The 26,998-nt window shown below is 42.3% G+C and overlaps 1 protein-coding gene across 2 annotated transcripts in view; it reads left to right on the top strand.

Moving 5' to 3' along the window:
• The first annotated feature begins 783 nt into the window (after nt 1-783).
• AKT1 (AKT serine/threonine kinase 1) overlaps nt 784-26,998 on the top strand; it is a 77,445-nt gene continuing 51,230 nt past the window's right edge. Inside the window, exons 1-2 of one of the 2 annotated variants that reach the window (XM_021528923.3) lie at nt 784-883; nt 7,342-7,517. In XM_021528923.3, the coding sequence (XP_021384598.1) occupies nt 7,472-7,517 (46 nt within the window). In that variant the 5' untranslated portion in view covers nt 784-883; nt 7,342-7,471. Of the gene's footprint in view, nt 884-1,583; nt 1,603-7,341; nt 7,518-26,998 lie in introns of those variants that run through there. The other variant, XM_077783936.1, reaches the window with a different exon arrangement.

Raw genomic sequence — 26,998 nt, forward strand, 5'->3', positions numbered from 1 at the left:
TGTTTAAGGAACGACTGAAGCGGCACTTAGCGCCATGGTCTGGTTGACGTGGGGCGATCGGTCATAGTTTGGACTCGCTAACCTGTCTTTTCAAACCTAATTGATTCTGTGATTCTGTGAAATTGTCCATGCTCCAGGCAGCCGGCTCACAGGCCGAGTCAGGAGAAGCCTCGTCCCTCCCCTCCCGGGGCACAGCGTCCCCACCGCTCCGGCCCAAGGCCGGGCCGGTGCCAGGGGAAGGGGGAACACGGAGCCGCCCGGGGCCAGGAAACGCCGCCCCCGGGGCCTGGGGCCGGGCCGGCGGGTGGGCGGAGGGGCCGGGCAGGCGGGCGCTGCTCCGCCGCGCTGCGGGAGCTCGGAGGGTGGCGAGGCCGCGAGCCCCGTCCGGGGAGCGGCGCTGAGCGAGCGGGGCGGCCCCTCGGCTCGGGCGGGAAGCGGCGGCGGCGGGGCCCGGCGGCCGCGCCGCGGAGGGTGCGAGCGAGCGCCGCGGGACGAGCCCGGCCCGGGCGGCGGCAGCGGGCCCGGGGCTGCGGGGGGAGGCGGCGGCGGAGAGAGGCGAGGGGCGGCCTCGCAGGGCGGAGCGGCGGGGAAGGCGAGCCGGCTGCCGGAGCGGGCGTGCGAACCCCACGGGCCGAGCGTCTGCGAGAGGGGGAGGAGGAGCCGCCCCGCCGCCCGGGGATGGTGAGGAGGAGGCGGCGGCTGCCGGGAGCCCAGTGAGGCCTTCGCTCGGCGCCCGCCGCAGAGCCCGCCCGCCTCGCCGGCCGCCCCCTTCCCCCGCTCGCTCGCTCGCTGGCTCGCTCCCCCCTTCCCTCCCCTTCCCCTGACTCCCTCCCCAGCTCCCTTCCCCTGCCGCCGCCGCCGCCTCCTCCGGGGCTCCAGCCATGTAAGTGACCCGCTCTCCGGCTGGGAAGGGCTGGGGGAAGGAAGCGCCGGGGCCGGGGCCTGCTCGGCGCGGCCGCATTGTGCGGGGCCGGGAGGGAAGGGAAGGGCCGGGAAAGGGGGCGGCCGCTTTCCCTTCGCCTTCCCCGGGTGTGCGCTGCCCCCGCGGCCCCCGGGCACGGCCAGGCGGGGTGGGGGCGAGGAGGCCCGGGCTGCGGCCGCCCCGGCCGGTCGGTCGGTCCTGCCGGCGGCCCGGGGCGGACAGGAAGCTGTTGGCTCCCCGGGGATGCGGTGGGAGAGAGGGCGGCGGGGCGGGGGGCTCCTCCCGGGCCTGCCCCCGCCCCGGGCCCTGCGCGAGCATCCCCCGGGGAAGCGGCGGTGGGGGCGGCTGGGGGGTGGTTTGTGCTATTTGTGAAACAGCGGCGAGCAAAGTAGCCGAGGGCCCCCCATTTTCCCACCTCCCCCGCCCCCATTTTCTCCTCTTGTCTTCTGCGGCCGCGTTGTTCAGCCCAGCTCCGCTTTGCGGACCACTGAGTGTTTGCCGACGGGGTTGTGATTCCCTCCGTGGGCATTTCGCGTGTGTAGGTGGCTGTGCAGCGCTTGTGGACTTGAATTTTTTTTTCTTTTTTTTTTTTTTTTCTTTTTTTTTTTTTTTTTCTTTTTGCAGTCGTGTTTTGCAGAGGTGTAGGGAGCTGTCTGCCGAATTCCCCCCCACCCCTCCAGGTGAAGCAGCTGCCGAAATGTTCTTAGAGACTTGTAGGACTTGTGTCTGCTTCGTTGTAAAACCCATAATCAAACATATAAACGTTCTGGTACTTTCAATTTATTTTACTGACAGGACGCTAGTGATGCAGATACAGCTTGCACCTTATTGGTGGTGTGTGCCCCCCCTCCCCGGCCACCCTTTTGGGAAATATTTAACTGTTTTGCTTTGTTTTCCTACCACCTTTATCATGTAAGAAGCAAATTAATGATTTGCGCTAGTTTGTTTTATTTATACCACAGGAGGGACGTACATTTCAAAATACAGTTATAAAAGGGAGTTACTAACACTTAATGCTGAAGAGTATTTGTTTGCAGGTAAATAAATTTGACATACTGCATGACTAGTAATTACTTTCATGTAGTAGTTTCATGGTGACAGCCACAACATTTGTCTGAGTTAGCAGATTTAAAGACCCTGTGGAACTACCTTTGATATTTTTAAATAATAGGGTTTGTGTTGTGTGTGGCGTTTATAGAACTGTTTTTGGTGTGCAGCAGCGGTAAATCAAATTTAAAAATTGATCCAGTGTCCACAATTCACTTTCAGCTCCAGTGTTCACTTTACAGTCTTATGAAAATGTCCTGTAAGTGATTACATTAACAATTAAATAGTTACACAACTGTCTTGATTTCTTTGGGGACTGAACAAAACTTCAATTACAAATACTTCAAAATGGAATTTGATTAAATCTATCTCAGGTAGGCAGCGAAGTTCTGAGCAGCACAGTTCTTAAATCATATGAGCATAAACTGTAAAAGGACTTGTTCTTGTTTGGGAACATAAAGAAGATTTTGTCTGGGCTGCAGAGGGGCTTATGAAGAAGTCACTTTTCTGCCATCCCTCAGTTTTGAAATAGGTAGCTTAGTTTGTCCTATCAAACTGTTGTTGTGTTTGCAGCATGGACAGTTGGATGTCGTAACTGTGGCCCCTCGCCTGAACAGCGTTAACCTCCTGTCTATTGATCAGCAGAGGCAGGAGAACACAAATATTTCAAATTACTGTTTTGTAAACCTAGATTAGGCTAATAGATTGAAAGAAAAAAAAAAAAAAGGGTGAGATGTGGCTGTAGAGATTTTTGTTTTCCAATTACCATTTTCCCCATAACTTAGTATCTGTGAATCCGTTGCGAACCTTGTGATCTGCTGCACTTGCTGCCATGAAATTCCAGCTTAGATGTGGTGTCATTGGACACACACAGCGCACAGTAGTAAATACTGGTGGCCACACCTAAGTCGTGGCCCACAATGCCTTTTTTGTAAGGGAAGCTAAGATGGTGGCACAACCTGGTCCTTCTAAGCTTCCTTGAAAGCTGTCTGCCCAGATTTGGTAACTGGGTCATGGTGCAAAGCTGCTGCAGGCACAGAGGGCCTTGAGCACGTTGGAATCACTGTTGCTCCTGTGAAACAGCCAGGGCAGGATTTGCGTAACGCGGGAGATGTACTTCACTGGTCAAAGCCTGGTGGGAACATCTATCTGTACGCTCCACTTGAAATGTTGGCTGGAGCCCAACTTTGTTGTGTCTGTGCTGTTTAGGTGCCGTTGGCTGTCAGCTGGGAGCACTGGGAGGAGAGAGTAGGTTGCTGGTGGCATCCCGTGTAACGGGCCTGAACGCACCGCCCTGGCCCAGTCCAGTGCTCGTGTACCTTGTCTGCTCTCATGAAAGTGTCATGTGGCCACAGTAGGCAAACTTGGGTAGCTGGATTCCGTTTTGCCTGGTCCTGCTGCTGTGCATTATGAGAACGTGTACGGATGTGTAGCATGTTTGAGCTCAGAGTGTCCTGGGAGAATCACGAATGTGCCACACCAGGGCAGTGGGCATCAGTAACTGGTGGTGTGACAGGGCAAAGTGTTAGCCCAGGGGAATGCTTTTTTGTAATCTGCTTTGTGATCTGGGCTAACAAGTGCAGCCCAGAAACAGTCTGATGTGCCAGGACTGAGGCTGGTGGGTCAGTCTCCCTTTAGTCCCTTGCTTACTCTCCCTCATAAAGATGAGGTGATTACCATAGGTGCTCCTGCATCCCGTAAGCTTAAGCTTCAGCTTAATGGAAGACTTCCTTTTCTTTCTGATCTGCTCTAGGGCATGAGTGGAAACAAATACAAAACTTTACATTGAAAAGAGGACAGGAAGTACAGATTTGTATTTCTACTTTCTTAGAGAAAAAAGAAGGTGAGGATAATGTATAGAAGAGAATGAGAGAAAGAGCTCTAACACAATTCTCCCAAATACGGAAAAAGGGGTTCTGCTCCACCTTCTGTTGGATGGTTGGTTTGACTGATTCCTTAAAGCAGGTTTAATTGCTCCAGTGCCTACAGAAGTGAGTTATCTCATTATTTACGAAGAACTTAATAACCTTTAAGGAGTTAATATGTACGCAAAACTGGTGTCACCATGATACGATGCTGATGTCATACCATTCATGATTTACAGCACTTCAGCTGCATGAGGACTACTGCAGTGTTAAAAAAAGTATTACAGAAATGCGTACTGAAAAACAAGCAAAGAGGAGACTAAGAAAAAGACCAGGTTGTTTAGCTTTTGACAGTATTCAGTCCTGTGCAGACATAGACTGGAGCAGCCAGGTCATACTTACCTCAGATGCCCTCTCTTCACTGGGAACCATTCCTAGATGGCCATAAATGAGGACTGTAATCATTCCTTTTCTTTTTTTTTTTTTTTTTTTTTCCCTCTAAGGATTTTATGGAAAAGGAACTTTTTCTGGTTTACACATCTTCAGTAGTACATTGACCTATAGTTAACTTGCTCTTCTATTCCAAGAAATTACTCTTGCTTGCTGCCACTGTCTTCAATAACATCTCTTATAAAATAGATGTATTAGACACAGCTTCAATATGTGTTTGAAAATACAGTAGATAGAGCAGTTTTGCTGCTGCTGAAGCTGTGCCTATGGACATCTTGTTAGACAGTGAGAAGGGATCCCCAGCTCTTCACATTGCAAATTAAAAATAGCTTAAGTTTCTCCATGTGAAGTAAGTGCTCTGACATGGCTGACTGAAGGACTGAGGTGGGACCCGTGATGCAGGTTGGTGTCAGGAAGTGTTTAATGTTTTTCCACTTTGTTGTGCCACAGCTTCTTTACAAAACTCTCCGCCCCCTTCACCACCCCTCTCCCCTGAAAGGAGGAGGGCAGGTAAAGACACATCCCTGAGAGCATGGCTTCAATAGTAAGTGGGAAATGTTTCTTGGGTAGGAATGGTAGGGAAAAGGCAGTCCAAGCTGCTTGGACACCACAGAGAGTAGAAAAAATAGTCCCTCTGAACTTTGTATTTCTTAGTTGATCTGCTTTTTTTGGCTCTGTTGTCATTCAAATTTGGATTATTAAATGACAGTTTAGCTGATGACAAGCAGGAAGCTGCCAAGTTGTAATCCTGGCAAGTGTTAACGCAGGAAAAACGGGAGTAAGTTAGCTGCAGATTGGAGAATTCTGGTCCTTCATCCTTTTGCATGTTTTTAATAACAGTATTGCCCTTTCTACAGTCTAGTTTGTCTTGTAGCTTCCTTTTTTTTATGTATGGTTGTTGGAAAGGATACTGATTGCTCAGTGCCTCTAAATGGTTGAGTTCAGGATGCAGAGGTAGGATTGCACAGTCCCTGCACCCTGTATGACACAAAGTTAGAAGCGTTAATTTTCACACCTGGGTGTTGCATTTCCATACTCAAGCTGTGATAATCTTGGGGGTTTTGTTCAACACTTTGCAAATTGCTCAAGCCTCTAAGTGAGGTCTAGTCTCCTCTTGACATCAGCAAGCAAGTCTAGCTTGCATGGCTATTGTGCATTTTCCATGGCCATTTTGAAAGGAAGGAGCATGCTGTGTTTGTCAGGTTTCCATCCTAATTGCTCTGGAGCTCAAGGAGTTTGTTCCAAGGTATCTCTCGCAGCTGTGGATTACTGGTCTCTATTCTGCAGCATACAGTTTTCTCATATTTATTTATGAAATTAGGAATAACTTCACGTCACTTGTTCCAATGTAATTTTTTTGTGTTTCTTGCCTCCCTTAGGCAAACATCTGTTTCATGGAGTTGATAATTCTAACTAGTGAGATCGGCAGATTTGTAATTTGGGAAAAAAACCCAAACTCACCTTGCTTTTGGGAGAACTCAGCATAAACTGTTAACTGGAAAAGCTGAGGAACAGTAACAAACAGTGTAGGTTTGTAGGCAGAGTGTCAGGGCCATGACCTCCTTTCTCCATCCATTTCTGCTGGCAGTGATGGAGCTTGTTCAAATTCGAGCTTTGTGCTTTGAACGCTGCCTGTTTCAGATCACTCGGCTGTAGTACAAAGCCCCCTGCCCCTGCTGGGGTTTCAATTCTAGGTTGGATTCATTTTGACCACCTGTTTTCTTCCATCCAGTGTTGTGTCTTAGTGAATTATGGGGAATTAGTTGCTTTTTAATCTAGTTTCTGATGGATGGCTATCACCTGCATGCTCAGAGATAATTGATGCGCACGTGCCAAATGCGTGCAGAGATGGTATATATTTGTCAGGTGGGAATGGGATGTCTCTGTGGTAGGTGAGAGACTCCAGTAAAAGCCAGGTCTTTGGTGGCAGTTTGCAAATGCTGCTGGGTTTTTGTTTTATTAAACTTGTTGGTTACTGCTGGGAATTTGTCACCAATTAGGTTTTTTGATCACTCAAGTAATACTAAGTTGAATAGCAGCATGGACACTTGAAGAGCACAAAAGAATGAAAAAAATAGGGAATATTTGTAATCAGAAGCAGAAAAATAATCAGATTCAATTTAGAAAAATAATAAAAGTTAATGCATTTGGGAAGAGATTACATTCAGCGAGGGAGATAAATGCACAGAATGTTTCTGTGGTAGTCAGCCATGAGCAAGACACATTTTCAATAAGAAATGGCAATCTTGAGCTATATAGAGAGGGATTTTGTCTCATAAAGCAGAGGAATAAAAATCCCAAGTTGTGCTTGGGTATATTGTGAGAAAGGCAGCAGCAAACTGCAACACGGTTAAAGAAGAGCAATAAAATTGATCAGGGTGCTGTAAGGGCTGATTTGGGATAACAGTAAGGTACGTGAGCTTATCTGTGGTTGTTTGTATATCTCTAGGAGAGGTAGAAGTTAGAAATATCAAAGGTGGAGAAGATACTTTTTGGGGAGTTAGGAGATCTGAATGAGATTGAGGGGATGATGCTGAAGGTAGGAAAATCTGAAGCAGGATAGAAATACTTACTGACAGAGATTTATCTCTAAGACACGCTGTGTGCTGATTAATAGACTATTATCAGGCTGTAAAGAAACCTTTCAGGAGAAGTTTTGGAAATCTTCCTTACCAGGAAACATTGAAAACTGTTTTTTTGTGATATTTCAGAATTTTTATTGTTGCAAAGAATGAGGTGATGTTGCAGAGACGGAGGTCTACTAGGTAAGGTCTTGAATCCACCTGTAATTCAGACAGCACCTGGCAATATTTGAGTCTGCCCATGATCAGCCTACTCAGCGAAGAAGCAGGACTTTAGCAAACCTGTATTTTGGCACCTCCACCTGCTGAGATAAATTCTTTTGGAAAGCTAAGCCCTTGTTTAAGATTTGTAATAATAATAGAAAAATCCCAAACTTAACAATGCGGCAATGAAAACTACTCCCTGTTGTATATGTTGGTGTACATCTGTGACATGCTTTGAAATGATGGTGTACTCTTCTTTTGATCCTTTTAGAAATAGCTGGAAAGGAGGAAAACGGAGGAAAAACCCTCGTCCCTCTTGTGGAGCTGTCTACCGGAGTTCAAGAATTTCAGCTGAGTGATCTTTTGCCATAAACTGGTTTTTAAGAGACATTCCTGCCATTATGAATGAAGTAGCGATAGTGAAGGAGGGCTGGCTTCACAAACGAGGTAAGTGACTCTTCCCTTCTGGACAGTACTATGATCCATCCCTCTCTAATCTGGTGTTTAGCAGCATGTACTCAAGTAATCCATTATTTTCCTGTTCATCCTAGTGGGAAACAGCACATAGGTAGCATACCTGACTTTTTTTCAAGCTTTGGAAAATGCATGTATAAGGGGTTTTCTTGTGTGTGTGTGTGTGTGTTCACCAAAAATGGGTGTCAAGTGCTTTGAAAATGATGATAAAGGTAGCAAGTGAAGGAGATTAAATTACTTAGAATGGTAGAGGTTAAATAATTTTGGTTTGTGTATGTAGGTCTGTAGCTTTCCTTTTTGTACTAGAAGGGAGAACTAAGATGAATGTTTTTGAACAGTGAAAAATATGCCTGTATTTTGTGAGCAGTGCTGTGCTCTTGCAGAGACTTGCTAGAATATGTGCTCTTCTGCTATTCTGTGTGTGTCTGAACTGCTCTGGGTACCTGTCCTGGACAGGAAGAATAGCCTTGAGTTTCTGCACTCTGTATATTTTGGTCGTACCATGAACGACATTTTATTTTTCTACAAAGTCTTTATTCTTGACAGAGTGGCAAAACTGAAAAGACAGTCACATGTATGGTTAGGCTTTTTGCCTTCTTAAATGTTTTCTTCCAATTACAGTGGGTTTGGTTTTTTTGGGGACGTGTTCATTTTCAAGTACCTCAGCATTGATTCTATAGGGTATTACCTGTTCCTTTGTATTCTGCTATTGTTTCTTGGAAAGGAGAGAGCAGTGTTAGGTACTTTCCATGATAGTGTCATTTTTTTGGACCAAAACCAGAATCTCTGTGAATCTGTGTGCTCCAGCAGTAGGGAAGCTTACATGGTTCTGCAGACTCAGGATTTTTCTAGAGGGTTTGCAGCAACTTGCCTGAAGGTGCAAAGGTGTAGCATAATTATTTATGGAAGAAATTTGAAATACATTATCATAACCTTGGTAAAGGCTGATGGTTCTTCGGCAGCAATAAGAAATATCTAGGAATTTAGAAAACATGTTGATAATGTGTATTTAAGAGGGTGGAAGTGTATATTTCTAACAGTTGGATATGCAGTGTAGTTTAGCAGATTGATGCTTGATGTACAAATGTTTTGTTCAAGTTTTTTTAGGGGGGGTGTGTGGGATTTTTTTTTTGTTCTGGTTTATTTCGTTTGGAAACACCTTTGCACTCATTAGCTTAACTAGCTAATTCTGGTGTACCCAGGCTGCTTTGTTCTGACAAAGTATTTGAGAACTGTTCTGTGTTTGGATAAAATAGAAGAAGGAAACAAAGAGTTATACTTCCCATTCCCATTTATGAATGAAGAAACTCTTTAAATCAGAGATATTTTTTTAGTTTTAAGCAATGTTTTCAGGCTGAGTGTTTTTAACCATCTGTTGTTGCAATTCTTTCTGCACTTACCTGTAATTAAAAAAAAATTCTGTTATTTTGAGGAGCACAGCACAAAAATCTGAGGGAGAAACATTTATTTTAAACAATATGGAAAAGGCATTGTTAGGATGTTTCAGAGGCACATGTGTCTGAAACTTTTAAGAAATCATGTTGTAGTTCAGGTTTGTCTGTGTTTAGTTTTGGAAACTGAATTTTTATTGTTTCTAGGATTACAAGAAAGCTACTTTTAAGTGAGGAGACCTCTGGAGGAGGTCTTAGTAAAAGATGCCCAGATCTCCTGATCTGATTTTTTTTGTTGTTTTAAAATTGCCTTAGAGAAACAGATTATTATCTCTGATGGATTGCTGATAATATTATGATGAGATTACGTGCTGAGCACATTCCCATTTTCAAAATGTTGCTCTGCATGTTCCACATATTCAATACTGCAAATTTGTGCCCAAACTCCTAAACTGTTAAACATACCTTGGCATTTTTTGGATGCCAGGGTTCCTAATCTTTTTAACCTGTTTCCCCATGTCCTTTTGCCCTCTTGGTATGTGCAGTGACACCTATTTCATTCCACTCCATTGACTCTGCAACTGTTAATTCAGTGTTGTCCTAGTGAGGACGTTTTTAGAAAGCAGTGCTCTATTTTCTCTTCAGCCTGCTGGTGTCAGCCCTGGGAATCTCTTGGTTTTTGTAGCTGTTCAGGGATAGGTTGACAAATTCAGTTCATTTGGCTCTGTCTTTGCTGGGGAGTAACTTAATCCACTCTGTATATGTGTGTGTTTTGTTAGGCATCTTTTTTTTTTTAAATAATCTACATTTATTACTAGACATTATCAGTTTGCTGGCTCTGCTAGATCAAGTGCTTCAACCACAGGATGTTTCCAAAACTGATGTCTGATACGGTGAGCTTCTGAAGTCAAGGCATAAACAATAATTAGTGCAGGGAGGGACTGCTAAAGGGGTATAAGAAACATATGTAAGAAACATATATATGTGTGTGTGTATATAAATATATATATATATATATATATATATATATATATATATATATATATATATAAAGAGAGAGAGAGAGTATTTTAGATAATTTATAAAACCAGAGGTTGCACTGCATGTGTTCTCTAAAGATCCTAGGGCTTTCCACATGCAAGTATATTAGTGACTGGACAAAATCCAGATTGGGCAATAATGTTCTCTCAACCTAACGTTCCCCATAGCTTTGGTTGGATTTGGTGTCTCTTACAGTTCCTGTCCTGAGCAGTCTGCATGGCTGCGTGCAGTTAAACAGTTGCCACATCTCACCCCAGCAGTGGCTTAATTTTGGTGGTTTTAATGATTTGTGTATGTATAAATCAAGCTGCAAAGTGCTCTGGAGCCCTTGTGGATGGCAGGTGTAAGTAAGCATAAAGCCATCATTAGCAGGAGCAGGTGTTTCAGCCTGGCAGGGAAGTAGCAGGGCTTTCTAGAATTGTGTAGTTGTTTTCTTCTGTCAGCATGCTTTACATTTATGTTTTTGTTTCCAAGATTAAAAATACTAATGGAGAAATGAAATTAAACATTACTGCCTGACAGAGAACTCTTGGCAGTTCTCTAAGTCAGTCAGTGAAGGAAGCTCCACTTCCAGTAGTGCAGATGTTTGTTTGTGCAAGGGCCAGTTGTGTCCATGACATGTCGAACCTCAATCAGGCAGAAACAGAAGAATTCATGGATGAACTTTCCCCTCCCCATCCCTTTCTCCATTGGCAGTGCTTGGTGCAGCAAGGATAGACTCTTGTGACCACTCTTTGTGTACCTGCATGGCTGGACTCTTCCAGCACACAGGTGGCAGGTATGAAGGAGCTCAGGCTTGGGGTTTGTGCATCCAGCCTGTGTGTGTGCATCCAGGGTGTGCAGTCCCTGGTTATGTGATGCTGAAGGTTTTGTTTAGTGGGAAAGGATGGGGGAAATGATTCGATGCAGAGATGCTATAATTGTGATTGAATATGAGGGGAGAAGAAAGAAATTATCTTCCCAAATTGCTGCTTGTTGAGCTCGGAGATTATAGGTTTTCTGAATGTATATCATGAGGATTCTTAATTTTGGTTGTGTGTGGGGAACTTTTTGGAGAACAGAGGTGTGCTCAGGTGTTTTTACTTGCATTACTGATCCATTTCAAAGGTTTCATTGGATTTCTTGCATCCTTCTGCTCTGGTCCCTGTTTATAAAGGTCCTTCTATTGTTTTCAGTCTTCATCCTGTTTTTTTTTTTTTTTTTTAAAAAGTCTTTCTGCATGGCTAACAAAGAGGGGATTGTGCATTTTGATACTCTGTCATCTCTGTCCTCCCTAGTATGTCCGGTTTTCTTATTAGGGCATAAACTTGTATGAAAAAAAGGAGTCTTTTGGAGGCAGGGAAAGAGGAGGAAGGAAAAATACACACTGACATTTGAAAAAGGAAATTGAAAAATCTCCATTTCTAAGTCTGAGAAATCTGAAGCAATTATAAGGAGCTGGAGAGACCTGTGTATTCATCCATTAATATTTAGCAGGAAATGCAGAGCTATTTTGTTTTTAAATAGCATATTAACACCACATAGTAATTTTAACCATGAAAAGCATAACATGTCCTCCAAATGCCAATTTTTATGGACTTCAGGCAGGTAAGACTGATGGAGTCTGTAGCTTACAAGTTGATCCAAACTAATAGAGACCCTAAAATGAGAAATAATACATAAGACACCTACTCCACTTCTGGATATAATACCTTTTTTTTTCTTTTGGCTAAAGAATTATTTCTGTAATGAATGGAGTGAAACAGACAACCTAATAAATAACAATTGGCCCGTTGTGATTTTTCTTGCTATAGCTTCATTGCATAAAGTGGATGCAGGATCCATATGTAAAATTCAAACTAGGACTAAGATGCTGATTCCTGCTCTTTTAACTTTCTCTAGCAGAATAGCACAGATGGTGAACTTTACCTTTGTTATTTTGAGCACAGGTTTATACTTTGAGTATTCTGTTAGTGTGAATCAAAAGAGGATTTTACAAGGTATGACCAGATATATTTTTAAGCCAGGGAGTCTTTGGTGTTGCTGTTTTTCTTCACCTCTTCTCTCTTCTCTCTTTTCTGTCCTCACCATGTTCCCTATCTCTTTTCTGTATGTGTGTGTGTGTTTTTTATTTTGGGGTGTTTTTTTGTTTTTACCTTGGCTTCTGTCTGTCCCTGGGATGTAGTGATGGACTGTCTTGGTGACCTCTGTAATCAGAGGTTCATATTAGTTCAAGGATCATCTGGCTTTCATGGTATTTTAAAGAATGGCTGTGGCACTTGATGCAAATTATCCTAAGAGCCATCTGAACTCTGAAGATGCCAGCTATACAGGACACAGCTGCTTCAGAGAAAAAGCTGGGGGGAATGGAAAGGTAAGAAACAAGATAGGGACTGAACAAAAAACAGAGTGGGGCTGAATGAAGAATGGAGTGGGGAAGTTGTGACAGAGGGAAAGAAGCTGATGCTGTTTCTCTGATGGTTCAGAGCTGAAGGGTTTGGTTTATAGGGAAATCTGTTGTGCTTCTTGTTGGAAACAAAAGATAAGCTGTGTCAGTTTGTGGTTTTCCTTGTGTGTCTCTTTTTCAACACAAGGGGCAATAGTTTTGCAATTCTAGCTCTTGGTTGCTTTCATTTTGCTTGTCCTGTTCTGGGAAAAGGGGACTGGGGAGGAACCAGGAAATTGTCAACTAATAAATCTGACCTTGGTAGTAGGCAAGATGCTAGAGACATTAAGAAGGGATGAGATCACAAAACATCTGGAGAAATATGAGCTGATAATGGCTAGTCAGCTAGACTTTTGGAGGGTAATCTCATCTGATGGAATTATTTGTGGAGAGATCATAGGAAACAGGCTGGATCCAGTGTACTGCAAAAGTTTTCTCTGGATGACACGGGAAGTCAGAAACTGGGAATCAGCTGGTGCAGTGTAACTGTACTGTACTTCATCTTCGAAAGAGCTGGTGTAGCCTAGAAATGGCTCATCTTCCTTTCACAGAGCAGACTACTTGTCTTGGAGTGTTTCTGTTACTTTCCAGCAACCTTTCAGAAAACTGTCTTCCAGAACATTTTTGCATGAAACCCATTCTTTATTCTACAGCTTTGTATTTTTGAAGGGTGACATCCAAATGTTTCTTTCTTCAGTAAAAATTACTTCCCAAAAGTCTTTATTCTAACATTTTCACAAAACACTTTCAGTTCTTTAGAGAAGTGATGCTGGGTTAGATGTGTTTTTCATTGATTGTAAACTGACTGGAACTTACTTGGAAGCGAAGCGAGACTGAGCACTCTCTTTGAATGGCAAAGAGGAAGAGCTGGGATGTTGATGCCCTGGTTATTTATGTCAGTCCTGGAAGTTTACTTTCATATTCTGTTTTATTGCACATCAGAAGCAAAACAAACTAGGTCTCAAATTTATCTCTAAAAGTGGGGTAGCGTCATAGATTAATGTTACTTGTTATTAAAAGGGATTTGAGAGTGAGGGATCTAGGACGTTGCAAGCCCTGTAAAAGCAAGCCTGGGAATGCTTGATACAGTGGATCATGCAGAAAGTGCCTTATTGGTTTTGATTTTCTTTTTCATGGTTCCTTTCTTTTCAAAAGGGAAAGGTAGGCCTCTGAAAAAAAAAAGCTCTCCATGTTTTCTGTTCTTTTTTCTCTCAGTAGGCATATTGAGAAGTCATCAGGTTTGGATGTAGGAAGAAAGAAGTACTGAGTGAGTATGCTATTTTGAGGTGAAGAGAGATCAAGAGAATAAAGCTTGCTCTTTCTTGCAGGGGTGGTTTTAGGCAAGGTGCTGTGCCATGCATTTAAAATTTGGCACCTTGTCCTCGCTTGGAAATGTCTTCCCCTGCAGCCCCTGTGTGGATGCCAGAAGGTTCCTTCCCTTCCAACTGGTGCTGCTGCCACTGTGTAAGCACCACCAGTTGCACTCCTTGTCTGTGCCTGTGGCTTCCCCTGCCCAAACTTGCTCCTGGTTATCCATCGTAGCCTGAGATTTTGCCATCTGAAAAAGCTGATGAGGACTTTGGTGCTATTAGAGCAGTACATGGTGACATGTGGTGCCTCTCGTTTCATACACTTTCTGTGTCACTAATAATTCTCTTAAAAACTGGGGTGGTGGTTGCTGTCAGATGCATTTGGGAAACCGACCTTAATATCTATTGCAGAAATAAAAAGGATTTGCTTAATAGCTCAACATTTAATTTTAATGTATTTTAAAAGGGAGAGCATGGTAAAAAACAAATACTTGTCAGCTTTTACATATGTATTGGAGTAGCTGATTTATGAAGAAAAGAATTAGTTGTCTTATTTAAAAGTCATCTCTCATGGGGGAAGACAGAGGAGGTATTATTATTTTCAGATGTATTATGTTGTAGGTACAATGTGCTTCTTAAAGGGGGAACAAAAACCAGGAAACTATATGAGGAAAGAGGAAGAAAAATAATGGAGAAAGAAAAGCACCATATTAGGTGTGAAATAGTGTGTTTTTGTGAGAAATATTTACTGCAGCTGAAAGGGGGAAATAATGAAGACTGAGTGCAATTGGTAAGCATGCTGCAGACCTCTGGGATTATTCTCCCACCTCTTCCAAGTTGAGCCAAAAAATGTGAAAAAAGAGATAGCTAGTCAACTAACATTGTGAAACTTGTCAGTTTATTCAAAAGTGCATGGTCATATTTGAGGACAGCTGAGGTAAACAATCATCACAGACTGTGGGCAAGTCAGTTACTGTTTCCCCTGAGTCTCTTGGGTAAGTTGGGAGAGCATGTTTTGAAGTGCTGTCCAAAACCTAGGCCTTTGGTGAGCTGCATGTAGAAATACACTTTGGAATCAGTGGTTTTGTGCATGGTGCAGTGGTATTTCATGCTCATATGGAGAATGAGTGCAATATCTGAGTCATTTATGGGGCTGTCAAATCAGTCTCCTCTGCCTGGGCTTTGCTAATGGACTCCTAATGAGAACCACAGGATAAGCATGCCAGAGAAGTGGTCTTTGTGTTGGTGGTGAACCACAGCCTTCACAGGAGATACCTGTTTTGGGAGGGAGCTCTAGCCTTAGAGTGGTTGGGGTTGGAAGAGACCTTTAAAGATCATGCAGTTCAACCCCTGTGTCATAGGCAGGCACACCTTGCACTAACTAGACCATGTTGCTCAAAGCCCTATCCAGCCTGGCCTGGGACAGTGACAGTTCTAGGGATGGGACTTCCACAACTTCACTGGGCCACCTGTGCCAGTGCCTCACCATCTTCAGAGTGAAGAATTTCTTTATTAAATATTAGGTAGTCAAAATCTGCTCTCCTATATTTTAAAACCATAACTTGTCACAATAGGCCCTGATAAAAAGCCTCTCTTAGTCTTTCTTAAAAGCCCTCAGTATGCATAAAAAGTGAGCAGTAAGGTCTCTCCAGAGCATCCTCTTTTCAGGCTGAACAGCCCCAAACTCTCTCAGCCTGTTTCCTTAGGAGAGGTCTTCAAGACAAGCATTAGTTGCTGATGGAGACTCAAGTGGTTGACACTAGTGTGCCTTGAAGTGAACTTCAGGTGCTGATGGAGGTCAGGCTGCTTCCAGCAATTGCTACTAATTCTCAAATTTTAAATGCAGCCCTTATGTTTATGTTGGCTGTATAAATCAATTCCCAGATGTAGAAGTCCCAAGATTTTGAAAGTTTTGCCTGAATTTTCTTCATGAAGCAGTGAAGCCTGCTAGTCCTCATGACATTGAGAAAAATTGGAAAAGATAACCCAAGTACCTGCTTCGTGGTTTAGACTAAGCAGAACAAGAAGGGCTGTTTAATGACTTGTCAGAAAAAAAGCTCAAAAAATAGAGGATTTGAAATAATGTGTAGTGTATTTTTTTTTCTGGCCTCCTAGCCTTAGCAGTATCAGTACCCTGCTATTTCTGCAATTGTGTCAGACGGTCTGGGGATCACAGAACACATCCTGATACACTTCAGAAAGCAGGCAATATGAAAACATAAATTCCTGATTATCTGCAAGATGCTTGACAGGTTTCATTGTTAGTAGAAACATAGAAATGAAGCTGTATTTGAACTGCTTTTTTATTTATTAAATTCCTAAAATAAATCTTAAGATTTATGAGAAAAAAATACTTAGCTAAAATTTTGCAATGTCTTCCCATACAAACCTTCGTATGTGCCGTATTACAAATGACAACATACTGCTGCTTTGTGCAGAACGATGTAGTTAAACTGGTGTGGAAAATATTTGCACTGAGTAGTGTTTATGCCCAGAATTACAAGACTGCATACAATTCTGTATATTTTTGGTTTTATGCCTACACTGGGGTGTCTCAGTTGGAGTATTAGTCAATAGTAACACCCTTGAACAACCTGTTAAGCAGCTCAAAATCCATTGCCAGGCCTCTGCAGAGTGGGAATACAGCCTTTTATTTGCTGGTTGCTTTTCAGGGGCTTCCAGCCATGGATTTTCTGGACAGGTGTTTTTACATGTCATATGTATCCCTGCCCTGTCTGTGGTCTATAAACCATCTATAAATAGCAATCATTTAACTAACTGAAAGTGTTTTCTTTGTAATGTAGTTTTTTCTTTGTCTTTTTCTATTATTTTTAACTTCTGATCATGCAGTCTCCTTGCCTCCCTATGCTCATTAAGTAGAATGAAAATTTGGGAACACCAAGGAATAATTCAAGACTCAAATGTGTAGTTGGATAGATTTAGGTGTATTAAATGTTTATTACTCTACTTGAAGTTTATGCATGGATCAGTCTGGAATCCAGTTGTGATTATCTGTGATGACAATGCTGGTTGTAGGATTTGGAAGTAGTTTTCTAGGTGGACTTTGATTTCTGGGCAGAGGATATGAGTCCTATGCCAGTATAAATTCACTGATGAAGTAATTTTATATGAAGTGCTCTTCATGCTGCTGGGGCAATGTATGGAGGAGACCACGCTTCAGCTCATCATGGGTTTTTTTCCATAATTTTTTAAAAAAAGAAATCTTGCCTTTTTACATAGTTGTTACTAAAAAAAATTGTTTATCTGCTTTAATCATAGAATTGATTGAGTTGGAATGGATCTTAGAAATCATATAATTCAACCTCCCTTCCATGGACAGGGACACCTTCCACTAGTTCAGGTTGCTCAAAGCCCCATCCAAACTGGTCTTGAACACTTCTAGGGATGGGATATTCACAGCTTCTCTGGGCAGCTCTTTCTAGCACCTCACCACCCACAGCCTACGGAATTTCTGACCTCATCTAATCTAAATCTTTTCTCTTAGACTGAAACCATTCTCTGTTGTCCTGTCACTGTCTGCCTGTGTAAGAAGTCACTCTCACTTTAATTGCTCTTAAACTATGAAATCAGTGACTTTATTACTGTCTTTGGTGTTCTTTTTCAAACAGTGGAAGAATAGTATACTATTTGAATTTTTCAATTTGAAGTTTTCTTTGCATTAGGGATAGCTGTAAATTTGGTCTTCTTTTGTGATGTAGGTATATTTTTACTCCAGTGGGAACATTTGAAAGGTATATAACTGATGCATCTCCTGATGTAGAAGTCAAAGTTGGCTTATCACTTGCATGATAAGAAAACCATTTATTCTAAATAAGAATTAGTTGAAAATAGCATTTTCATTTGTGGAAAACCGCTGCAAACCTGCTAGCAACAACCTCCAGCTGACTTGCAGTATTTCTGTAATGCCTATTGAACAGTTGTGACAGCTTGTTTCTGTTGTTTCTGCTGAAGTTTAGCTTGTAAAGTCAAGATATCTTGATCTGAGAGATGGGAAGATGGTTAAATTACATCATCATGGAAGAATAGCGGCATACTTAGCTTTAAAGCCATTCAGGACTACATTGGCACCCCTTTGTTATACAGTGTAGCTGAAAACGAACTGCAGCAATAATGAACCAATCCATCTAAATCACAGCAGCTGAACAACTGACTGTTCTATCTCAAAATGCAAATGCTTTGTGCAGAATGGATTTAATTGTAAATGTTTGCTTAGTAGGGAATATGAGCCTTTTAGTTTGTGACAATAATTGTGAATACAAAGACCCACAGAATTTTAGGGTTTACATAGCTTGTCCCTGCTCTCATAACAATATTTCAAAGTCACTTTTTTAAAATGTACCATTTGGCTTTTTTCTAGCCAGTGAATAGAACTCTAAATGCCCAATCTCCAAGTGGTGTTTTGGAAACTGAGGGATAAATTTAGCTCTATGTACTTAGATCAGGCAGAATTTTCTGTTGTATTTCTTTCAATCTATGTTAGGGCTTTTTTGTAGCTTCAGATAATAAGAGAGAAAAATGCTGACTTTCAGAGCTTGAATTTGTTTTGCTGTGCAGAAACGCCAAGTGTAACTTGGAGTATTAAGCATTTTCTTTGAGATTCTAGTAAGGTGCCTCTCAAACAATTAAAAGGTTACTGTGAGGAATTTCTTTTGTAGTCAAACTAACAAGCAAACCCCTTCTCTATTAAAATCTTCATTCTTTGTTAAATTCCTGAAGCCTGACTGCTTGAGTGCAGCTTAAGAGGGTGAATCTCTCTCACTGATTTGAATGAATTAAAATGAAAGCAGCATTGTCATTTTGGGAAAGGCAAAAACTCACCAAGCTCCATCAAAAAAAGCAAGAAAGCAGAAATAGCTGCCTCCAGGCTGTTCTTAGGTATCTGTGTAAGGAAAACCAGATATAACTTGGAAAACAGGCGCACACAAAATGTGTGTGTTTATGCTGGTTGGCATTTTGTGTGTTCTTTAATAGCCTTCACATGTGGATTAGTCCTTCTGAAAAAAAGGCAACCAAGCCCCCTGAAGAATAGGCCTTTGTGACACTGGAGAAGTTTACTGTGCCAAAGTTATGGTAAGAATTTGTAAATTTTGGCTGCTGAAGTACTTCCTTCCCCTGCTATGTTTTCATGTTGGAAACTTGTAAGTGTGGAATAGAGGGTGTTTTTTGGTTTGGGTTGGGTTTTTTTTGTTGTTTTTTTTTTTTTTTTTAATGACAATGCAAACATTCATTTCACAAACTAAACCGCCCGTTCACATGATGCTGCTGCTGTATATAAACACCCTGTTGATCTTGTTCTGCAGAAGTGTTTGTTGGGCTTCCTGAGTCATACGGAAGTGCTCCACTGCTGTTCTTGGTACTGTGCTGTGAATTTGGGCTGTATCTGCTCAGATTAAGTTTCCAAATTAATGTCCCTGAAAGACATGTTTTTACTTGGAACAGGGCCCTCTAAGTTGTGATGTTTTTCTATGCCTCATTTTGTCTCTGTGTTTAGTATTTTACATTCTGCTCTCTCAGGAGTAGGTTTTGTCTTAGTTAAAGCTGAACCTATTGGGAAGGTGTTTGGTGCTTCATAGTTGAAAATCTTTCTTCCTCTTATATGTGATATTGTTTCTTCACACAGATCTTGTTTTGTGGGAGGCAATAACTCAGGCTGAAAGGGCTGTGCAGAACACACAGGCCCAAGAGGACGCTGGTGTTTGCACTGCCAGGTGAGCCTTCCCGGCAGCCTGGGATACAGTGATGAGCTGTGCAACACAGTTGACTTCACAGGGGTTTTCTGGAGTAACCAAGGGCAGAATTAGAGTCCAGGACTAGACTGTCATGGTGACAAAATATTTAGAAAACATTTTCTTGCTTGAAACAAAAGCTTGGATTATGCAACACAAAGCACTGTCCCAGTGTAATAAACGATGCTGTGTATTTTTAAAGGGTTCTGTGTGTTCCCTGACTGTTAGTTCTTGCCAGATTGAGCACGTTCAGGTAAAATGAGGCATTTTTCCTGCAGACTGTTGCTTTTAAAAGCTGGGTTAATTCTCACCCTTTATGCGGTGGAGTTGCAAAGATGTGGCAGCCAAATGTGACCTCACATTTTTAACACAGTAGGACAGCCCTCTTAAAGACTGATGGAATGGAGCAGTGTCTTCCCTTCAGCCATGGTGGCACAGCTGCATTAAGAGCAGTTGCTTAAAACTTACACCTTGTAATTGGCATAGACTGATCTGATTTCTTGTGTGCCTAGACTTGGTGATTGTTTTTATTGGGTTAGAATGTGCTGTTCTTGCTGCAGTAGGGACTTCTTGTTCTGTAGGTGTTTCATCCTTCCGTAATAACTCATGGAACTTTCTTTTTATTAATGCCTGAGGTTTTGTGATGCCCCAGTCTTACCAGTATCTGCACTCTGATTTGAACAGAAGCCACAGGTCTCAAGTAGATTGATTGGTCTGTAGAAGATTGTTCATTGGGAATAATATAAAATAATTTTAAGATGAGCAAATTTATGAGTACAGAATGAAGGCTGCTAGCCAGCCATGTTCAGTTCAGCACACTGCACCATTTGGAATTAATGCATATTTTTCCTAGTCTAGTCTGTGTTTCCTGGGTAATATCAGTTGTAATTTCAGAGAAAGCGTGATTTTACATATGTCCCGCCTTCTCTGCTTAGAGCAGCAGGTGGCCAGATTTCTTTCTGAAAAATAGCGAGTTGTCTCTGTTCTGCAGCAGCTCTAAGCAGATCAGCTGCAGAGACTTTATTAATCTCAAAAGTTGATTTTTCCAAAGTTACTGTAGTTGTTAGACTATACTGTTATTCTTGAAAACGGAAAACAGAAGCAAAACATGGAGGGGGAGGGAATATACTTTCCTAAGGTTTGCATCATCTTGCATCTTTGTATGCTTGGCATGTAACCGTGTCCCATTCAGAGTGCTGCGCTGAACAGAGCAGAGCTCGTTCTTTAGGCTGCTGCTTTGTCCCTACCACTAGTTTTTCTGTTGCATTGAGCTACAAAACCAGCTGCTTTTGCTTTTCATACCTATTTTTACCATCTCTAATTTGCTATTAAGATGTTAACTTCTGCCTCCCGTTAGCCTAGCATGTGTCTATACTGTGACTACAACGTAGAGGCAAGCAAGTAGTTTTACGTGCTTTCTCTTGTGCTACCCTTTCACACTTGGGAAATGGTCCCTGTAAACAGCTGCAGTGCTGCTTTATTGTCCTCTTCAAAAGCTCTGGCTCCTTGTGTTGCTTATAAAAGGCCCCAATGAACTTGTAATGTGTGTGTACTGAGAGTGCTGTTCCCAGCAGCCCAGTATCGGTCCCCCTTTTTGTGTGTCTGTGTCTGGCTTTCCATTGTCCCTGTCCTGTGACAGGCAACTCTGCAGAGCAGGGTCTGTCTCATTGTTCCATGTGTACAGCAAGTGGCTCAGATCCAGATGTGTATCTGAAGTTGCTGTGTACTGCAGTAACACAAATCATTATGTTACAGAAAAACTGCAACTAAAATGGGCGGAAAATTTAGATACACTGTAGTAAGTTTTATGCACTTTTAAGGGTTGGGGTTTAGGTTTGTTTTTTTATTAATCCTCTGACATATTACATTATGCAATAAATGGATATGCATGAAGTTTTCTTCACATTTTAAGAAACCTTTCCTATAGCTAGAGAAAAGCTTTCTTCTTGGGAGCTGCTCCAGGCTACTAGGAATGGGCTACTTGACAACAGCTCTTGTTGGTTTCTTGGAGAGGTTTGTTTATTCCTGTGAATAGAGTGGGTGTGCTTATGGTGAAACCTCATGTTTCTGAAGACTTTCCTCTTTTCAGGCATTATTTTAGAAACGGAATGACACACAACAGGATGTGTGGTTGTAGATACATGTTCACCCTTCAGGGGCCATGCATACCTTTGTGACCATGTACAATCCTGTGCTTTTTCTTTCATCATTCATGTGGTGAAATAAACCATGGGGAACAGTGGATTCATTTCTCCTTTTTATGCCTAGAACACACAGAGAATGTATTGATACTCGTCTTTCTGTTGACTCTTAAAATGCTCAGACCAGTTATTTGAGGTAAGAAGATAAAAATGAGGGCACATGCCCATGCAGGCTTAAGATTTTATTCCTCAAATTTGGTTTGAAAATTGCAATTTGATAAAATTGCATTTGTTCTATTTCTTGTGTTTGTATGCCTTTTAATTCTGAATTACCTTCATGCAGTATTAGTTTAAGTAATCTCTTACAGCATTCTGAGTGGTCCCACTTTGGGAAGGGTGAGCAGACCGGATCACATGAAATAGCTCTTATTGACATAAAGTATTCTGTGATTCGTGACCAGTTTAATACTGGGATATTGGGAATCTCATGCAAAGCCCACTTTAATTTTGAAGGAGAATAACAACTTCATATGTACAGGTGTTCGGCTTTATTTTTCATATTTCTTGTGATGGCCATCAAAGAGAAAATAAATAGCAGTTCCTCAGTTGTCAAGAGGCGTTTTCATTTTTCTGTGTTGGCTGGTCTGTTCGTATACAAAAGTTGGGATTTTTCAAGGGAAGGGTTCAAAACTTGGAATAAACAAACTGTGCTTATTTACAACTTTTTGTAAGTGTTCTGGGTCTGAACCCAAAAGTTTTTTGCTTTAATTGCTAGAATGTCTAGTTTACTAAAATTGCTGTGTAGCTGTGAAGCTGCTGGAAGTTTTGCTTTCATTTGTTTATTTGGCTCTTGTTGCTGTGAGGCTTGCTGTCAGAATGTAGAAATGTTTCTAACCTCATCCCAGCCTTTCTCCTTCTCTTTTTTTTAACACTGATGTGAAAGAAAGGGGTGAAATTTGGGTGTAGCAGGATGTCTGGTAGAACTAGCTCTGTTCTTTCTGGTCACCTTCAAGGAGGGCTTCTATTTTGTCACTGACAGGAGTTAAATTAGGTGCCTGATGGTGCTGCCTTCAGAAGAAACAGCTCCTTCAGACTCTGTGGCAGAAGAAGTGTGCTTTAGATGCATGTTGTGTTGCTGGTGGCTGCAGTTTACAGCAACAGCCTGTTGTGGAAGTTGAGGTCTGGGCCATGGGGTCCAGCTTATCAGCAGCAATTGACAGAATAGTCCGTGGATAGCAGAAGTGACCTGGAAGTTCATCATGGCTTATCTGGTGTCCTCAGCTACCACCAACTCACAGATTTCTTCCTTTGATTAAATCAATGGTCAGAGAAAGAAATTTGAATGACTGTGTCATTCATCAAGGCCTGTTTGTGATGGATTAGTAGCAGTCGTGTCATTTTTTGGCCATTGAGATGAGCAGTCACTTTTTGGAGTCAGATTCAGTAAACCCAGTGATCCGTACTGTGATGGATCTCTGCTGTGTGTTCCAAGTTAGTAGTCACCTCAAACAGTTGACATTAAATGCTGCTTTATGAATGCCCTTAAATTGTAGATTATTTCATAACAGGTTCTCTGGATGGTTGCAACTGGAGTCCCAAAGGACAGAGTAAGTTTTGGACCTGATATGCTGTTTCACCTAAAAAAGAGAGCCTTTGAAGGCAGGAGTGAAGCCTGGCTCAGACAGGAATAGGAAACCTTGAGTAGTATTCAGCCTCTGGAATTTGTTTTATCTGAGACAGTATTGTGTGAAGTCTGGAGCCAAGGTCTCCATATGAAACTACATTAGGCCTGTGTTTGGATCTGTGTATGAAATGAGATAGCTGTAGTACCAAAGGGACTTTTTTTTATTTCTGATTGTTGTATTACCTAAACTCTCTAGAGCAGGGAGATCCTTGAAGGATGCATGTCTAATACAAGCTTCCTGTTAAACTTTCACTAATTATTTTAAAATTATACTTAGAATCTGCTGTGGATGTTTTTAATTTTCTGCTTTGAAAACTTGATATGTCTTCCTTCCTTTTCCCACAATACCAGGATAGCAGTGGTTATTTTGGAAATTGTTTTCCTTGTTCGGGTTTGGATTTTTGCATGCAAACAGCCCTTATGTCTGATACCCTCTTCCATTTTTCTTGGGCTGGAAATGCTGTTGCTAAAAGGCCTATCTATTACCCATTCCTTGTGGCCTAGGGGAACAGGTCAGTCATATTGAAGGTGGAGCATCCAAGAGCTGAAGAGGTGTCTGATGCATGAGAGTACCATCCTGGAACTGAGAATTGAAGCCAGTTTTCCCCTGCTCTGCCACAAACTTCCTCCTTATACAATCACCTCGGACAGGGTTATTTTTCTCTCTCGGTGCCCCAGTTCCCTATCTGTAAAGTGGTGATAACAGCACTTCCTTACTTCACAGGGATGTTGTGAGGACAAATGCAGCTCAAACTGTGGGGCTCTTGGATATTGTGGTAACTGGGAGCACAGATGGAAGAAGGGAAATGTTCCACATAAAAGCTTTTTGTTCTTTGAGCCCAGAGGTAGATTATGGCACTGATGTGAGTGTGGCTTCACTGAAGTCATGGCTTGACTAGTGCCATGTCTTCCCTTCAAAGGTTTCCTTCCTTCCATGTGCTGACAGGGAAAGTCCTTAACGTCCTTCTGGATGTGTTTGTTTGGGTCCTTGGCTGCAGGCTCCGTGAGCCCAAGAGCCTGAGTGACTCTTGCTGTCTGTTTTCCAGCCTGGCCTGCTCACAGTTTCTGAATGGAGTGTGTGCTTCTGGCACCAGCCACCTAGGGTATTTCACAGACTAACTCACACCCTGGAAGGAGTTAAAAATACGTATGAATGGATTTTCACTTGCGAAATCCAGACTACGGTAACAGTAACTCTGAGCAAACCCTGGACTGCAATGTGACCAGAAGAAAGCAATTGTCCCTAACATAACTGGTTAAATTTCATAGAAACCACATCCTTTATGTTGCCACTGGCAACATAACATTCCTTAATGTTTGATTTCAAGCAAAGCTTTATTACCCAGCTGTACATGAAAGCATACTTCTAAAGAATTTCTGTCCAGAGTCACCACAGTGTGAAGCTCTTTCATTTTAATGTGGACTTTATAGTCTTGTTTATTTATGCTACAAACAGGTAAGAGACAGGAAACCTATGTGCTTAATATGTACTTTGTGACATGTCTGAAAGGAAGGAGGCAGTGAGTTGAGTAATTTGTTCAATTGAATCTTGCTCATGCAAATAAGTTTGGTTTTGGAAGCTTTTTCGGCCAGGAGGTAGAAGTATACTTCATTTATTTCTTGCCCCTTGGAACATGGGGCTTATGTCATCTTTCTTGTTCACCTGCCTTGATAAATTCTATATTTAGTTGTCTCTGCCATTCCACTTGAACGGGACAAAAATAACTTCAGTGTAATCCATCCTCTCTGTCCTTTCCTTCCCCCCCCCCCCCCCCCCCTTCCCTCCCCTTTCCTTTCCTGCTGCTAGGTTTAGGGCATTCAGTTGTTTGGGAAGTGGTGTTTGTTTTGCTTTGTTTCCTTACAAGTAGGGTTGGAGGGCAGGAGAAAACATTTATACTCTGGCCTAAAGTTGTTGTGAAGAGTATGCAAACTGTCAGAAACACTTCCTTCTCTCTTACAACATTTGCTGAGGGGTCAGAGTGTGTGCAGAGTGTGTGGAGGGAGGTGGAGCAGAGAGGTTGGGAAATGACTTGCATGTGACATACATCTGTCTGACAAAAAGCCAACCGTGCCAGGGGATAAATGGACAAACAAATAGTGTTTCAGTTCTGAACTCAGAGGTTCAGAACTTAAAGTTTGCACAGGAGCAACTCTTCAGATAAGCTTCCAATTGGACCTTGACTTGTGTTGTGCAAACACCTGGTAGTTAGTACAGAGGAGTCTGTCCTCTAAAACCCTGCCTGGGAGAGGATCTGGCCACAGGCTGTGTTTCGCATGGCCTCTCCTGTGTCCTGCAATGGGCATATACATGCATAGTCTAATACAGATCAGCACTGGCCAAAACCCCAGAAGTATTTAAGCCTTAACCCCTCGCCTTTAGCATGAATTAAGGTGAAGTTGCATTTCTGTTAATTTGGCTGTGAACATTGGCTATTTTTGGATTGGATAAAGAATGTCCCCTGAATTTACCAAAATGCTTGCTGTCTGTGTTATCTGAAATATTATGGTCTTCCACTATTAAGCTGATAGGGATTTAAGGGAAACTGTATCGTTTTGGTGAAACGGCTTTGAAATATGGCCTGCCACTTTCTTGTATCCTGAGCTGAGTGTTGGGTATGTTGTTCCTGACAGACGCATTGTCTGGAGATGCAGGGGGACTGATGTTGCTTTTTGTAACTCAAGCATTTTTTTATTAACGGTGTTAAAGAGGGTGATGTGGAGCAGAAAGATTGAGGGGAAACCCTTTAATTGATGCCTAACAAAAATCAAGTTGTTTTTCACTAAATTTTTCATTTCAGTCATCTGCTTTTCAAAAGAAAGTGAGATATTTTCTCTTTTTTATTTTTTGCTTATTTTTGTAATCATAGAATTGCTGCAGGACAGAAGGAAGAAAGAGTTGGTTTTGAAAATTGGTCACAATTTGCCTGTTTGTCAGTAAAAGCCTGAGCCGTGTAGCAGTGTCAGAGTGGCAGTGCAGCCCTGTCTTGAGTTGCAGCCTGATTGATGGGGGTGTGAAGGATAACTGATTGGAGGACACTGACCATGTAGGGTCTTCTGTGGTGTGAGCTGTGTTGGGCAGTGCAGTGGAACCACTCACCAGACCTGGCTTGCACTCGAGCCAAAATCCTGGTTTGAATCCCCACGCTGTGAATTTGTCACTACCAGAGCCCACCTCGCCTCTGTGCAGTGGTGTCAGGGTGCTTTGGCCCCCTTGCTCAGCCCTGCTTTTAAAGCAAAGGGCACTTGAGTTTCCAGGAATGTTAATTCCTTACTTTGCAAGCACAAATACATGTTCTGAGTGTTTGGAAAGGAGCAGGCCCTGAATTTAGAGCTTGCACTCCCAGGCACGGGGTAATCCTGTTAGGAGCCTGGGCTGCTGCGTTGGGCCCGGGCAGCCTGTGCTGCCTCGCAGGCATCTGCTTCTCTGCCGACTGAGTCAAGTCAATATCCTCAAAATTGTAATTTACACTGTAATGATGGATTACACTTGTCATGGCTTACAGAATTTTGTGTTGTGCCTTTAATAAAGGAAAACACTTTCTAATGCTTATTATGTCTGAAGTCCAACACGTCTGAACTAAAGCTCAGTGTATGCAAGGCAAACTATGCTTTAATTTTACAATTGTCTGATGGGACTTTGCGATTTATTTGTTGTTACTTCCTTAATGATGTTGCAGTCAGAGGCACTGTTTTGCTAAATGTTGTGTAAAAAGTA

Source organism: Lonchura striata, chromosome 6 (genome assembly GCF_046129695.1).
Source record: "Lonchura striata isolate bLonStr1 chromosome 6, bLonStr1.mat, whole genome shotgun sequence".
NCBI classification, from domain to species: domain Eukaryota; kingdom Metazoa; phylum Chordata; class Aves; order Passeriformes; family Estrildidae; genus Lonchura; species Lonchura striata.